Here is a 16,107-nt window from a genome sequence, read left to right on the forward strand (position 1 = left end):
CTAGGTCCTGACGTCAATGCGACAGGGGTATAAAGGAACCAGCAGACGCCATTTTCTTCAGTTTTTCTTGCCCCAGATGTCAGGTGCCCCCAGAAGGAAGGCAATACATAAATTTATATAATAAAGCAATGCAATATAATCAAAATACAGTAGTTGCAAGCAAATACACCATAAATGAATACCCCAATCAGGTTGTATGAGGAGGTGTTAGCCAATAGGCCTGTCCCAAGAGGGGAGGGAAACCTGGACTGCAGCTGTATTAGCACTCGAACATCTACATTTATGGTAGGTACAAAACTGTACTATGTTCATCGTGCATACAGCTGCAGTCATAACAGATGGGTAGAATCCCAAAGCTAAGAAAAGGGTGGTAGGCACTAGGTGGAACTAGGAGGAGCCAGGATGCCCTGCAAGACTGCAGTTGCAAAGCCTGCTCTAGTTTTGGAGTATAATGGTAGGTGGTAGTGCTTGGAGAAGGTATGCACAGAACTCCAAGTGGCTGCTTCCAAAATATCTTTGGTAGGAACTCCTCTGAGGAAAGCTGCAGAGGTAGCTGTGGCCCTTGTGGAGTGAGATCCGATGCCTGCAGGTACAGTTTTACCATGAAAAGAGTAACAAAAGTGTATGCAGTGGGCTATCCATTTTGAGATTGTCCGTTTGGAAATTGGCTTCCCTTGAGCTCCTATAGCATAGGACACAAAGCTGTTCTGTTTTTCTGAAAGGCTTTGTTCTGTCCAAATAATAACGCAGTTGTCTGTGGATGTCCAAGGAATGTAGTAGTCTCTCCCCTTTGTTTTGAGGATTAGGGTAAAAGGTCGGTAATTGGATAGCCTGATTCAAAGCTACCCTGGATACCACCTTTAGCATAAAGGACGGGTTGGTTCGTAAGGAAAATCTGTCCTGATGGAAGATGATAAAAGGCTGCACAGCCATGAGGGCTTGTAGTTCCTATACCCTGCGAGCTGAGGCGATAGCCAGAAGGAAAGTTGTTTTCCAGGACAAATATTGCAAATCTGTTGAGGCAGCTGGCTCAAAGGGAGGCAAGGTCAGATTTTCTAGAATGAAACTGAGGTCCCAAGCAGGTTATTGGTTGTTTCCTTGGGGGTTTTATGTTTTTCGCCCCTCTGAGGAACTGTCTTAAGAGGGGGTGAGAGAATAAAGGTGGATCAGTGTTGTATTCTGCAGAAATGGCTGAGGCATGGATTTTGTTGGAAGAAAATGAAAGTCCCCTGCTTAGCAGCTCAGCTAGATACTGTAATATTTGAGGTAAATTCAGTTTTCCAGGATTCTGGCCCATTTTCTCATTCCAGGCACAAAACAGTTTCCATTTTGCGGAGTAAGCTTTTCTAGTAGATGGCCTTCTGGCCTCCAAAATGACATCCTGCACCTCCTTGGAGAGTAGGGTCTGTTGTGATGTTAAGTAGTCTTCCATGCGGCCAGATTGAGTGCTTTCAGCTGACTGTGAAGAGTTTTGAAGCTGTGCTGAGTCAGAAGAAGAGGTATTAGAGGCAGGGTCCATGGTGGAGAATGCGTCAGGCTCCTCAGGAGTGGATACCAGTGCTGCCTTGGCCAGTCTGGAGCAATGAGAATAATCTTTGGTCTGTCTGCTCTGGTTTTTAATAGAACTTTGGACAGCAGAGGAAGAGGCGGAAAGGTATAAACTGTCATTGTTGTCCAACTGAAAGAGAGAGCATCCACTCTCCAGGCCTGTGGATGAAAAGTCCTTGAGCAGAATTTTGTCAATTGGTGATTTTTGTGGGAGGCAAAGAGAGCTATGTCTGGCCTTCTCCATGCTTGTATTATCTCTAAAAACTTGAGGATGCAACTTCCATTCGTGTGGATCTGTCATTTCTGCTTAGGTTGTCTGCCAGTGTGTTTTCCTTGCCTGGCAAGTACTGTGCTTGAAGTTAGATTTGTAATTCCAGAGCCATGTTCCAAAGTGACATTGTCAGCCTGCATAAGGGGTATGAATGGGTTCCTCCCCGTTTATGTACCACATTACTGTGGTGTTGTCTGTCCTTATCAATAGTTGACCTGGATGCAGAAGGTCTTTGAAAGCTATAATAGCATTTATTACTGTTAGCATTCCCTTTTGATTGATGTGAAGGTGCTTTTCTTTTTGGGACCATTTGCCCTGAATGCACCGATCTGTCATGTGCGCCCCCCAGGCATAGTCAGAGGCGTCTGTTGTGATGACTTGATTTGCTTGAGGCTTGCAGAATGAGAGACCTGTGTTTGGCATGCTTGAGGCCACCACAGAAATTCCTTTTGAAGACATGGAATTAGTGGTAATATTGTTTCCAAACTGTGGCTGAGTTGAGACCATAGGTTTTTCAGGTACCACTGAAGTTTCCTCATATGCAGCTTTGCACATGGGATTAGTAGGATGCAAGATGCCATGAATCCCAGAGCCTGCAGGATTTTCCTTGCAGTCAGCCTGGTGAAATTTGCTAGTTTTCTGAAGTATTGAGTTAGTTGCCCGTTTATCTGGCGTGAGGTAGGCCATCTGGGTGTTTGTGTCCAAGTTGGCACCCAGGAAAATTATTTTCTGAGAGGGTATTAGCCTTGATTTCTTTTCGTTGATTGTGTATCCCAGAGAATTCAACAACATTATTACAAAAGCCAGATGTTTTATGTGCTTGCTGTCCGCTTGGATCAGGCAGTCGTCCAAATATGGGTATATTTGTATCCCTTGAAGTCTGCAGTAGGCAATTACTGATGCCAGGCATTTCATGAATACTCTGGGCGCAGTAGATAAGCCAAAGGGCAATGCAGAGAATTGATAATGGGTTGAACCTGCAAGAAATCTGAGGTATCTTCTGCAATTTTGTCTGATTGGGACATGCAGGTATGCCTCCTTGAGGTCCAATGTTACCAGCCAAGGCTCCTTGCCCGGCATGGGAAGAAGCTGCTGTAATGTGAGCATCTTGAATTTTGGTACGAGTAAAAATGTGTTTAGGATGTATAGGTCCAAAATAGGTCTCCAATCTTTTCCCTTCCTTGGTATCAGGAATAGTCTGGAATAAAAACCTTGACCTTGTTCTTGAGTAGGTACCTCTTGAATAGCTTTCATGTCCATGAGATCTGAAATTTGTCTTTGTGCCTCTGCCCTTTGATTGTGTGGCAGGTTTGGCAGGCCTCTCGTTTTTGGAAGGTTGTGAAAATGGAATCTGTAGCCTCTGTTTATAATGTCCAGGATCCATTTGTCTTTTGTGACAAAATGCCAATTTTTCGAAAATAATGCCAGTTTTCCGCCTAAGGGTGCTACCATTTGAGCCTTGCTTGGCATGCAAAGGGGAAAGTCATTGGTTCTGCTTTCTGAATGGCTGCGAACTATCCTCACCACCTCTTTGTGTAGGAGCTTGCCATTGTCTGCCTCTAAACGATCCTTGAGATTGCCCTCTGCCCCTCGGGCGTCTGTATCTACCTCTTTGGGGTCTGTCCGTGGCTGGAAAGGACCAATTTTTGGAGGGCCAATTTCTACTGAAACGTGGAGGTTGTACCTGTAGAAAATCTTTCACTGTTTGCATTGATTTAGCCTTTTCCTCCATTTTCTTTAATACCTCCTCAGCTTTAACACCAAATAATACATCCTTTTGTAGAGGAACATCTAGTAATTTAGCTTTGACATGATCTGGTAAGGTTTGCTCCTTGAGTCAGGCATGTCTACGTATGACTGATCCTGTAACAGCAGCTCTACATGAGGTCTCTAGGGCATCAAAACCACATTGCAAGGTATGTTTACCCACTTGTTCTGCACTATGCATCAAATCCTGCAACTCCTTCAAGTCTGGTTGTTCAGGTTGTGACATTTTACTTCTCAACTGTGATAACAGAAACTGTTGGTACTTTAACATATGGAACTGGCAGTTTAATGCCCTCATGGTTAAGGTGGCCGAGGTGTATACCTTTTTTCCCCACCTTTCTAAAGACCTGGAATCTCTCTCGGAAGGTAAAGGATTTTAAGCAGTGGAGGCCTTAATTCCCTTGGGGCCCTGTGAGAGAGTTTCTGGGTCAGCCGCATGGCTTTTGTATAGAAATTGGTGTGAGTCAGGAACCCGGTAGTACCTGTCAGGTTTGACTGGGGCTGGAGGTAAAGAATCCGGGTTAAGGCAGGGCTCCGAATACACATCTAGTATGTCTAAGACAGGAGGTATAGCCAGAGGCCTGTGCTGAGGTAGTAAGAGAAATTCCCTAAGCCTTTTCTTGGAATCTGAATACTCTTGGCCTTCCCAGTGGAAGTGCTCCCTTAAGGTATGCAAGGTTTCCCCAAATGAGTAATCCTCTGGAGGGGAGACAGAGGGAATGGACACCTCTGCATCAGAATCTTCAAAAGGGGAGTAAGAATGTTCCTGTTCATCCGAGTGCTCTGAAATAATGGAGGCCTGGTCAGAGGAGGGGGATTCTTCCTCCACTCTGGGCCTTTTGTCCGTGGGGGGGGGGTGAGAACCCCTGATGAGTAATTAAATCCTCAGCCATTTTAAGCATCTGTTTTTTTAGGCATGGGGCCTGGACAAGGGCCCTGTGTAGCTGGTCTCTTAGAATGCATGGCTGCTTTAGACTTAGTGAAAGCCTTGATGGAAAAAGAAGAGGAAGGTCTGAAGACACCCTGAGAGGAGGCAGACCTGTCTACATTTTGAGTTTCACCACCAAGAGTGGCTTCGGTATCTGTAGTCGGGGTGTGGGCAGAGGAGCCTGCGACCTCGGGCACAGAAGACTCCGCCAATGAAGTGTTAGTAGGCAGGGGCTGCGTAGGCGCCTCACTGAGAACCGGACCACCTGTAGTCTGCTTTGGCGTGTCGGTAGAGGCCGTGGACCTTGTGTGTCGGTCCTTATCTTTGCGTTTTTTAGACAAAACTGGAGTCTGAGTATCCGACGACATAATATAGTTAAATTTTCTGTCAAAATATTGTTGGGCGAACTCCGCCCGATGCTTAATGGTGCGTTTGTTGAATGTAGCACAAAAACGACAGACCGAGACGTCGTGGTCTGGGCCCAAGCAAGGAATGCAGAGAATGAAAATCCTTATGCGGTATTTGCTTCCCACATGAAATACAATTATTAACTTTGTCTGACATCGGTCTGAGGCAAGAAAAAAGTTTCCCCAACGGGGTAACTTAGCTTTCAAGAAGACTTCGGTTGCAAAATTTTCGTAATTTCAGGAGCTGGCCGACCGGCACTTGCAAACTGCTTCGGGCACCGCGCGGCAAGAAAGACTGAAGAAAATGGCGTCGGCTGGTTCCTTTATACCCCTGTCGCACTGACATCAGGGAAGAAGCGACGACAACAGATGCCGGACCTAGACTTTGGAATTCGGCCGACCGAGGAACCGCCTGACGGCAGGAGAACCCATCTGTTATGACTGCAGCTGTATGCACAATGATCATCACACACACACACAGAGAACACACACACACACACACACACACACACACACACACACACACACACACACACACACAGAGAACGAACACACACACAGAGAACGAACACACACACAGAGAACGAACACACACACAGAGAACGAACACAGACAATTTAGTGTGTCCAATCCACCTACAGCATGTCTTTGGGATGTAGGAGGAAACCGGAGCACAGCAGTGTGGACACTGGAGGTATAACGGCTAAGATCTCATCTCCATCCAAGCAAAAGGTTGAAAGTTTGATCCTGACCTCCGGCCCACACCTGTGTGCAGTTTGAATGATCTCCTGGTGTCGCAGTGGGGTTCTTCTCACCTCCCAAAAACAAGGCGGGCATTTCCACTTCAAACTCACCCAAGAATGGAGTTGTGGCCGACAGCAGACTAAATGGTGCCCATCGTGAAGGAGTTGTACGGACAAACCGCTTTTGGGTGTCAACTGCGTTGTACAGTATTGTCTAGATAGGACAGCACCCGATCACAGATTAGCCCTGACACTTTGTGCAGCCATTTGAATGTTAAAATAAAGCCTAGCAGACCTTGGTCATTAAGCTACTGGATAATGTCCACTTACCCAGATTAGGTTACCTGGGATAGCTCTGTTGAGCAAAAGCTGGACGTAAAACTAAATCAACCTGCTAAACATGAATCAAGACTGCAGCTTGGAAGTGGGTGACAAAGAAGTGATCAGATATCTTCTGTATCTAGAAGAAAAAAAAAAAAAAAAGATGAAAGGGCAGTGCAGCAAAGCCACTTGGTTTGGGATCCACAGTAGTCTACTAAGGGGGATGACAGACTAGAAATGGTGTGGGAATTGTGGTGAGGGAGAGGCTTCAGAAACAGTAAGATATGTCATTACAATTAGTATACTCATAGCAATCAGAGTCTTATGTAAGGGTACAGCAATGTTCACAATAACAATCTGCGTCTCACAGCATGGTTGTGAAAGCGAGAAAAAAGTGCAGTCAGCAGTTGCATGATCTACTAAACCGATCAGGGCAAGAGATGGTGATAACAGGACCTGAATACACATACTGGGACAGGATACAAGGACTGACTGGGTTCACATGCGAGTGAAAACATAAATAAAGATGGAAAGGCTAACACATGGTTTAGTAAGAGAGACACTGACAGTTATATAAACAGAGTGGCCAACAACTCAGGTAGACTTCCTCCTAGTAAGGAAAGGGCATTGGGGCAGAATCAATTGCCAAGTAATCCTCAGTGAAAAGGTCTTCACATAGCATAAACCACCGGGTGCATGTCAGCTAACTGTGGTCTGAGAAGGCTCCAAGGTCAAGACAGGCTAGGCTGAAGACCTGAAAGTTAACTGGAGTGAAAGCACAAGAGTTCAATGAATTATGCAGGGCTCTAGCATCTCAGGGAGAAGAGAAAATAGGTGGAACTAAAGAAGAATGGAAGCTCCTCAAAACAGCACATGTAAGGACTACAGAATAGATATGGGGCTTAGCCATACACAGAAATAAGGTATGCAAGGAAAACTGGTGGTAGAATGCAGGCATTCAGGAAGTCCTCAAAAAAGGAGGAATGCAAGAAAAGTGGGAGACAGGAAAGAAAGATCAGGCTAGGGAGGAATTTGGACTGGCTAAGGGTGTAGTACAGTTGCATAAGCAAAGAACAAAGCATCAGAGGTACTCTACCAACTTCCATAAGTGTCTTTGTGCCATCTGCCAAGTCTCTATCAGATTGCAGGGCAAATGCAGAAAGATAAAGGGAGTCATCAGAACCTTTCATAAGGAATGCCAGCAACAACCTGCTCACCAGCCACAGGAAATCAAAGGAAGATGGAAGGAGTAGCTTCTGAATGAAGAAAACCCCACAGAAGCTGTACTGGCCCAGATGCAGTCTACAATGAAAGAGGAGGGGGAGCCCACCTTAAATGAACTAAGAACAGTACTACAGAAAATGAAGTTAGGGAAAGCAACAGGCTCAGATGAGGTCTTGACAGATGTGATAAAGATGCTCGTGACTTTTTAAAAAGAGAAATGGCTCCTGGGGGTATTCATAAAAATATGGACAGAAAGGCGTATCCCAGATGACTAGAAAATAAGTGCCAGTGTACAAGAACAAAGGGGACATTCACAACTGTGGGCAACAGAGGCATCAAACTCCTGCCACACTGCACGAGAGTGCTGAAGAGGGGGACTGAAAAATGAAATCTGCAGGGTAGAAGAATGTAAGATGGGAGATGAGCAGTTCAGATGTTTGTAGTGGGAGATATAGTGGAGAAGCAACTAGAAATGAGGACAGAGTTCATCTGAGCATTCCTAGACTTGGAGAAAGCATATGTCAAGGTACCAAGAAAGCCAGTTTAGATGGTCCTGCAATGGTTCAAAGTCACAAACACTGATATAATTATTGCAGGCTATGTACAAGGCTCCAGTGACACTATTACAAACAATGCTTGGTCTCACAGAGGGGTTTTGAGTGGGTGTACGTCCAGGTTCAGTTACGAGTCCACCTCTGTTCATACTGGGGATGGACTACATTAGCAAACAGGTCAGACGGAAAAGAACAAAGCTGCTGGAGGCAGATGATATGGCTGACAAGTAGACTCTTAAGATCAGCAGCAAATGACAGTGGAATGAAATGCAAAACTAAAAGGCACACAGGGTGAAACTGAGTAGTACAGATAAGGCCAGTTATAAATGGCAGTTAACAGTGGAAATCAAAGTAGCTGAAAATTGAGACAGAAGGGAAAACAGTAGAATGTACAGCTGTGTACACTTACCATAAATGTAGATGTTAAAGTGTATTCACTGTAGCAGTCATTACATTTGGGTTTTCTGCTTGCAGGTAGCCCTCATCCGGCCAGAATACCAGTCTTGGATTCCTGCGTCGGATGCTCTCTTCCATGACATCAGGTCGTCAGGGGTATAAAACATGCAGCTGATGCCATTACATCAGTTTTCCTTGCCCCAGACGTCAGGTGCCCCAATAATGGGAAGCAATTATATACTATGTTACACCTCCAACAAAAAGCAAATACACCAAACAAGAAGGAAAGGTAGAGCCAAACAAGAAGGAAAGGTAGAGCCAAGAGAGAAGTCAGGGGGCTGGAGGGAGGGTAACCAGGACTGCAACAGCAAATACACTCTAACATCTACATTTATGGTAAGTGTACACAACTGTACTATGTTCTAGTGTTTCACTGTTGCAGTCATTACATTTGGGTTGATTCTCAAAGCTAAGGAAGGGAGGAGGACGTTAGAGAGCATTAGGGCCAGCTATTAAGCCCTGCAAAACTGCAGTGGCAAAACCAGCTCTGGATTTAGAAAAAAATAGGCATGTGGTAATGCTTGGTGAAGGTACGTACAGAGCTCCAGGTAGTAGCTTCTAGGATGTCCCTGGTAGGGACTCCTCTGAGAAAGGCTGTAGAGGTAGATGCAGCCCTGGTGGAATGGGATCTAATCCCCTGTGGGGTAGATTCTCCATGATGCTTATAGCAGAAATGAATGCAATGGGCTATCCATTTAGAAATGGTTTGCTTTGAAATGGCCTTCCCCTCTGCCCCTGCAGCAAAGCCAACTAGCAGCTGTTCAGATTGAGAGGCTTAGTCCTGTCCAAATAATATCCAAGTTGTCTGTGCACGTCCAAAGAGTGCAGTACAAAGAGTGCAGTATTCTTTCTCCTTTGTTTTGTGGATTCAGGAAAAAGGTAGGTAAATGAATGGTCTGATTTAGGGCCACACTAGACACCACCTTGGGCATAAAAGATGGGTTGGTCCTGAGGGAAACCTTGTCTGCATTGAAGATAATCAAGGGATCCACTGCATTAAGGGCCTGTAATTCAGACACTTCTTGCTGAAGTGATGGCTTTTTAGGAAGGCTGTTTTCCAAGAAAAGAATTTCAACTCTGCAGATGCAGCTGGTTCAAATGGAGGGAGAGAGTGAGCTTTTCCAATACAAAAAGTTAAGATCCCAGGCTGGAGTAGGGCCTCGCCTGGGGAGGGGGGGGGGGGAGGTCTTACATATTTAGCCCCTCTGAGGAATTGCCTTAACAGGGGGTGAGAGAAGAGGGGTAGTTCAGTATTATAATGTGCTGAAATGGCAGAGGCATGAATTTTAATTGGCGAGAAGGATAGGCCCTTGTGGAGCATTTCTGTTAAGTACTGAAGAATATGAGGCAAGCTGGGAACAGTCGTCTGGCTCCAGGAACAGTATCTTTTCCACTTTTCGGTATAGGAATTCCTTGCTTCCAGAAGGAAATCTAGCACCTGCTTACTGAGGGATGCTATAGGAGAGCTCAAGGAATTAGCCAGGCTGCAAGGGTTCAGGGTTTGAAGCTGAGGGTGCAGAATCTGGCCCACCTGCTGGGACAGCAGGGAAGGTATCAGAGGTAGGTGCCATGGATTCAGCAGTATCATACTGCGCAAGAGGGTGTACATCAGTGCTGGCAAGGCCAGTCTGGTGCAATCAGTATTGTCCTTGATTTGTCCTGTTTGATCTTTAGCAGAACTTTCGAGAGGAGAGGCAGAGGGGGAAAGGCATAAACAGAGACCTTCCCAGGTGAAGGACAGGGCATCCACTTTCCAAACTTGACTGTGGGGAATCCTTGAGCAGAATTTGTCCAAATGGTAGTTCTGGGGGGGGGGGGGGGGCAAACAGGTCTATCTCTGGAGTCCCCCATTTGTTCAAGAGGTTGAATATTTTTGGTTCCAGTTTCTATTCGTGTGGGTCCATGAAATTTCCGCTTAGGTCGTCTGCCAGTTAATTTCCCTTGCCTGGCAGGAACTGAGCTTGTAGGTGCACTTGGTAGCTCAGGGCTGTGCTCCACAGAGCCTTTACCAATAATTTTCCAGGAAGGATATTGTCTTTGAAGGCTGTCAGGGAATTCTGTACAGCTAACATTTCTTTTTGGTTGATATGCAGGTGCATCGGACTCTGGTTCCATTTGCCATGAATGCACCTCCCTGCCAAGTGAGCCCCCCATGCATAGTCTGAGGAGTCTGTAGTCAGGGTTTGGGCAGCAGTGGGTAGATTGAAAGGAAGCCCCTTTGTTTAGGTGGCAAGCCTCTGCCCACCAAAGGAACTCTGCCTTTATACAAGGAATAATAGGAATCATTGATTCCAGGTCCTGAGAATGTTGACGCCATAGGCTTTTTAGATACCATTGTAGTTTCCTCATATGCAGTCTTGCATATGGAATTAGTAGAATGCAAGAGGCCATTGAATTTGTAGAATGCAAGAGGCCATGAACCCCAGGGCTTGCAGGATTTTCCTTGCAGATAGCTGGGTCTTTGTGGCCAGCAGTTTGAAGTAGGCTGTCAAACTTGTTTCTCTGGAGTGAGGTAAACCATCTGGGAAGTTGTGTTCAAGCTTGCTCCCAATAATACAATTTGTTGGCAGGGTACTAGATGAGATTCTTTTAGTTTATGGCGTACTCCAGCAAAGTCAGAAGTTTTTTTTACAAATGCCAGATGTTTTAATAGCATGTCCCGGCTTTCTGCCGGAATTAAACAATCGTCCAGGTATGGGTATATCTGAATATTTCTCTGCCTGCAAAATGCAATGGCTGGAGGTAGACACTTTGTGAATACCCTGGGTGCAGTAGATAAGCCAAAGAGAAGTGCAGAGAACTGACAGTGCATGGAGTCTGCTCTGAAGCATAGGTATTTCCTGCAAGATTCCCTTACTGAAATGTGCAGGTAAGCTTCCTTTAAGTCTAACGTTGCCAACCAGGCATCTTTGCCTAGCATAGGAAGCAACTGTTGAAGTGTTAGCATTTTGAATTTTGGGATTACCAAAAAGGTGTTTAGAATAGGGAGGTCCAGGATAGGATGCCAGGAGCGGTCTTTTCTGGGTACCAGGAAAAGTCTTGAGTAAAAACCTTGTCCCCTTTCTTCTGCTGGGACAGGCTGAATAGCCCTGATACTTAGAAGAGACAGAACCTGCGGTTGAGCCTCTGCCAACTGATTTGGGGGTAGGTCTGGCCAACTGTTTGGGGTTGGTAAGGTGTGGAAGTGGAATCTGTATCCTTGGAAAACAGAATTTAAAACCCATTTGTCCTGGGTAATGAGTTCCCAGTTTTTTGCATGCAGGGCAAGCTTTCCCCCTAAGGGAGCAGGCAGTTGAGCAGGGCTTGGAAGGGTTAAGGCATTGTGACAATTTTCTATAGGGGGTGTCTTACTACTTCTAACTTTGGAAGTGGGAGCCCCCCTCTGCTTAGGCCTGCGTGTACCTTGAGACTGTAGCCTAGGTGGTCTGCTGTTCCTGGGTTTGGACTGAAGACCTGAAAGGGACTGGAAAGGAACAATTCTTAGAAGGCCAGTGCCTACTAAATCTGGGAGGCTGTACTTGCAGGAAATCTAACAGTTTGCATAGATTTAGCTTTTTCCTCCATCTTAAAGGATGACTTCTGATTTGTTGCCAAACAGGCGGTCTTGGTTTAAGGGAGCATCCAGTAATTAAGCTTTAACATGATCTGGCAAGTTTTGCTCCTTAAGCCAAGCATGCCTACTAAGTACAGACCCAGGGACAGCAGCCCTGCAAGGTGTTTCTAGAGAGTCAAAACCACACTGCAAAGTATGTTTACCAACTTGTTCAGCAGAATGCATTAAATCCCGTAATTCTTTATGTTCAGCAGTCAGGAATCATCATTTTCTATTTAGTCCTATAATATACTGCTGATACTTTAACATATGAAACTGGCAGTTTAAAGCCCTAATGGCCAAAGTAGCAGAATTGTATATCTTCTTACTCCATCTGTCCAAGGCCCTGGAATCTCTATCAGAGGGGGTACGGTTTTTGGCAGTAGTAGCCTTAATGCCTTTAGGTCCTGGGGAAATGGTCTCTGGATCCGCAGTAGGATACTTGAAGAGGAACTTATGAGAGTCAGGTACTCTTAACTCAGGTTTTCGGGGAGATGGAGGTAAAGTGTCTGGAGCCAGGCTAGGATTCCAAGAAGGCATCTACAATGTCAAGGACAGTAGGGATAGCTAAAGGCCTGTGTTGAGGGAGGAGTAAGAATTCCCTAAGCCTCTTTTTGGAATCAGAGTAATCCTGGCTTTCCAGCAAAAATGCTCCCCAAGAGCATGCAAGGTTTCACCAAAAGAAAAATCTTCTGGAGGGGAAGCAGAGGGAATGGAATCCTCTGCATCAGTATCCTCCTAGGTAGATAAGGGCAAATCCTGGTAATCAGAAGAAACAGAAATTTCAGAATCCTGATCAGAAGAAAAATCAGTTGTAGGTCTCAAGACTGGGAAGGCTGGCTTCCCCTAACAAGGTCTTCAGCCATTCTAAGCATTTGTTTTTTTAGGGATATGAACCTGACCATGCGGTTTGGACATCTGTTTTCTAAGCGTAGGTCGAGTTTTAGGCCTTGAAGATGATGGCGTCAGTTGGAAATGAAAGTCTGTAGGCCTGAATACACCCTCAGAAACCAGTGCCTGCACAGCAGCTCCACAGTTTCCATAGTCGAAAAAGCATCTTGCAGCATACCGGACTCCGAATGGGTCTCAGTAGAGGCCTGCGAATCTGAAGTAGTGAGCATCAGGGGCTCGAAAGTGCCTCACTGAGTACTGGCAAACTGGCGACTAGCTTAACGGAAGCATTGTTGGCAGTTTTGGACCTATGCAGTCTGTCTTTATGTTTACATTTTTTCAGAATATCGGTAGTCGGATGGCTTACCAAAGCCACTTCTGGATAGTTAAACAAACAAACAGAGTACCAAAATAATTTGCTGCAAAAATAGACAAATAGTTCAGGGGTTGAATAAGGCACAAAACTGACAGCGAGGGACATTGTGGTCTGGGCCTAAGCAAGGAATGCAGTATGAATGAAAATCTTTAGGAGGTATTTGCTTTCCACAGGTAAGACAAATCGTTAACTTTTATTGACATCCGTTAAAGAGCAAGAAAAAGATCCCCAACGGGGTACTTAGCTTTTTTGAAGACTTCGGTTCTGAAACTCGAAAATGAAAATTTCAGGAGTCTGCCGACAGGCACTTGCAAACTGCTTCTTCGGGCACAGTGTGGCAAGGAAGACTGATGTCATGGCATCGGCTGCCTGTTTTATACCCCTGATGACCTGACGTCATGGAAGCGACAGCATCCGATGCAGGAATCCAAGACTCTGGTATTCAGGCCGGCTGAGGGCTACCTGCACGGAGATATCCCAAATGTAATGACTGCAACAGTGAAACATGAAGATCAGGTTAACGGCTTCAAGTATCTGGAAGAGTTGGATAAGAAGAAAAGTCTGAATGAGGAAGTTAAAGCTGGACTCCCTGAGGCTTCAGATGACTGGCAGTGAGTGTCAGGGATAATGTGTGACACAAGAATGCCAAAGAAGCTAAAAAGTAAAGCACAGCAGTTGAAGAAGCTAGAGGTGATGGATAAGTGCCAGAGACAGGTGATAGGATGCACAATGTGGCAAAGATTATTAAATGAGGAGATCAGTGCAGAACCCCAAACAGCTCAAACTGTAGAGCAGGTTAAAGATTTCAGATTATGGTGTTTCACGCACATATGCAGGAAAGCAGAAGACAGACAAAGGTGAAGATGATTTGGAATACACAGCAAGACAAGAGGAAATGAGGGCAACCAGTAAATAAATGGATTGTATGAGATAAAACCTGAAACTGCTGGGCATGACTTTTGAAGAAGGTAAGAGCAGCACTGCATCAACAGAGATGGTGACAGCTGACGCGGCACTCCAACCCATGTTAAAAATGGGAAAAAGGAGGTGGAGGATGATGATGATGATATACAGTACAACTCAAATTACCTCCAGTATGCACAACACATGAACCCATTGTCAGAAAAAAATAAATGGTGCAGACTTAATAGGTTGAACTACCCCATTTATATAGCTGCCCCTCCTCCTTAGACACTATCCTAACTCCGGCTTCTCTTGCCTTATCCACAAGACCTGCTAGTTCCAATAGGTATCCCATGTCCTTTTTAGCCAATAGTGTACAGGAGACAGCCTGTGATATCAAGTGTATTACATCCGTCCACCACTGTACACTGGAACTAAAGCACTATTACTTCACAGGAAAATATCCTGCAAAACATAATCCATGGCCCTTCTCCATTACTAAATGTCAACAGCTAACTCTGCATCCAGAGCTGCCCTTAATAATCTTGAGGACCAGACTAGTATCCCATTAGTACACACAGTCTGGAATCTGCCTTTACAGTCACACCTTTCTAATCCACTGAACCTTACACACACTGCATATTGTAAAAGAATCACCTCTTCAGGCACAGCATTCCCAAAAACTTGATGTGGAGGGGGGCATTCTCAAGATGACACCTGAACCAGAATCAATATACTAGCAGCATCAGCAAATTCCACGTCCAGCATTTGACCTACCAATGCTTCCCTCCTACACAACTATGACTGGCTCATTCTCCAATAATGAATAGTGCAAGATGTCTCTCTTTCTGTGAGACTTCAGCTGCACCACCACCCTCCTACTTTTGACAATAACTCTAGCACTATTGAACTAATTATTCCCATACTTTCTTCAATTCCTTCTGTAGCTACCTTGCATCTAACTAAAGTGGGACTGATTTCAAAACACCCAATAAAATACTCAACGTGGTTAACTGCTGCAGCACATGTTACATCAGCATCACCAATATGGACATGCATGCTATCTATTCTCTTTCCTCTACCCCCATTTTGTTTTACAAACTCATTTTAAAAAATGACATGGTAAGGCACACTTCATCCTCCTCTACAGGACTGACACCCTGCACAGATGTACATCTGGTAAGTGATGCTGGGAAAATATGAAGACAGTTACAGTTTGTATACAACATACTTGTTTCAGACTCGCAATATAGCGGGTTATATACTCCACTGTGACAGGATCCTCCACAGTAAGTCTATGGCTTTGGCACTCCACACGAGCCCGGTTTATAACAATTCTTGCATCTGCTGTAAGTCCTAAAATGACAAAAAAGTTGCATAATGTAGACCTAAAATTTTCATGGAAAAAAATACACGTGCATTTCAGACAGTTAAACTATTCCGTCACCAAGATGCGAAAGTCCTGACCATTCTATTAGTGATTCTGACCAGTTCAGAGTTATTGGGGGGGGTCAGACACTAATATTAGATGGGGTACCAGCCTCTCACGGGATACATGCAAACACACACCCCTCCATGCTAAATTCAACTTGGAGACTCAAGTTACCTATAGCAAGTCACTGGAATTAGGAAAAGAAACAGCAGCACAGAGTGAAAATCCATGTGGACACAGGAAGGGCTTGCAGAAACTGAACAGAAGGTACCTCAGCCAAATGAGCCACAGATGCCAATCACTGTACTACTGTGCTCCTCATTCTGTACAAAAGTGTTCCTACTACAAAAGGTGGGGTAAATAAGAGTGGGGCCGTAACAAAACCCCATTCATGTGTGTGTATTTGACTAAGGTATCAACTGCGCTTTACATTTTAAAATGTTCTGAAAAATAAATTAAGTGGTAGAATAAAGAAAAGTATGCAGCAAAATCTCATATAAACACCTGATAGGGACTTGCTCATGTCTGAACTGGTGGTAACCACACCTGGGTACACCAACACCAAGTACAGAATGGTGCACATCAATACCACAACCATAATCAATACACAGTTAAAAACTAGACATTTTTCTAGCACTGCTTCAAATACCAATTATAACAAGGGTGTTAGAAATGCAATAGTTTCATATGCTGT

At 44.8% G+C, this 16,107-nt stretch overlaps 1 protein-coding gene across 1 annotated transcript in view; it reads right to left on the minus strand.

Annotated features, from left to right (window-relative positions):
- PSMA7 (proteasome 20S subunit alpha 7) overlaps nt 1–16,107 on the minus strand; it is a 480,192-nt gene that overhangs the window by 358,873 nt on the left and 105,212 nt on the right. The window contains exon 3 of the mRNA XM_044090359.1: nt 15,213–15,337. Within this exon, the coding sequence (XP_043946294.1) occupies nt 15,213–15,337 (125 nt within the window). The remainder of the gene's footprint in view (nt 1–15,212; nt 15,338–16,107) is intronic.

This window comes from Protopterus annectens, chromosome 12.part0, assembly GCF_019279795.1.
Source record: "Protopterus annectens isolate FY-2018-M chromosome 12.part0, PAN1.0, whole genome shotgun sequence".
In the NCBI taxonomy this organism is placed as follows: domain Eukaryota; kingdom Metazoa; phylum Chordata; order Ceratodontiformes; family Protopteridae; genus Protopterus; species Protopterus annectens.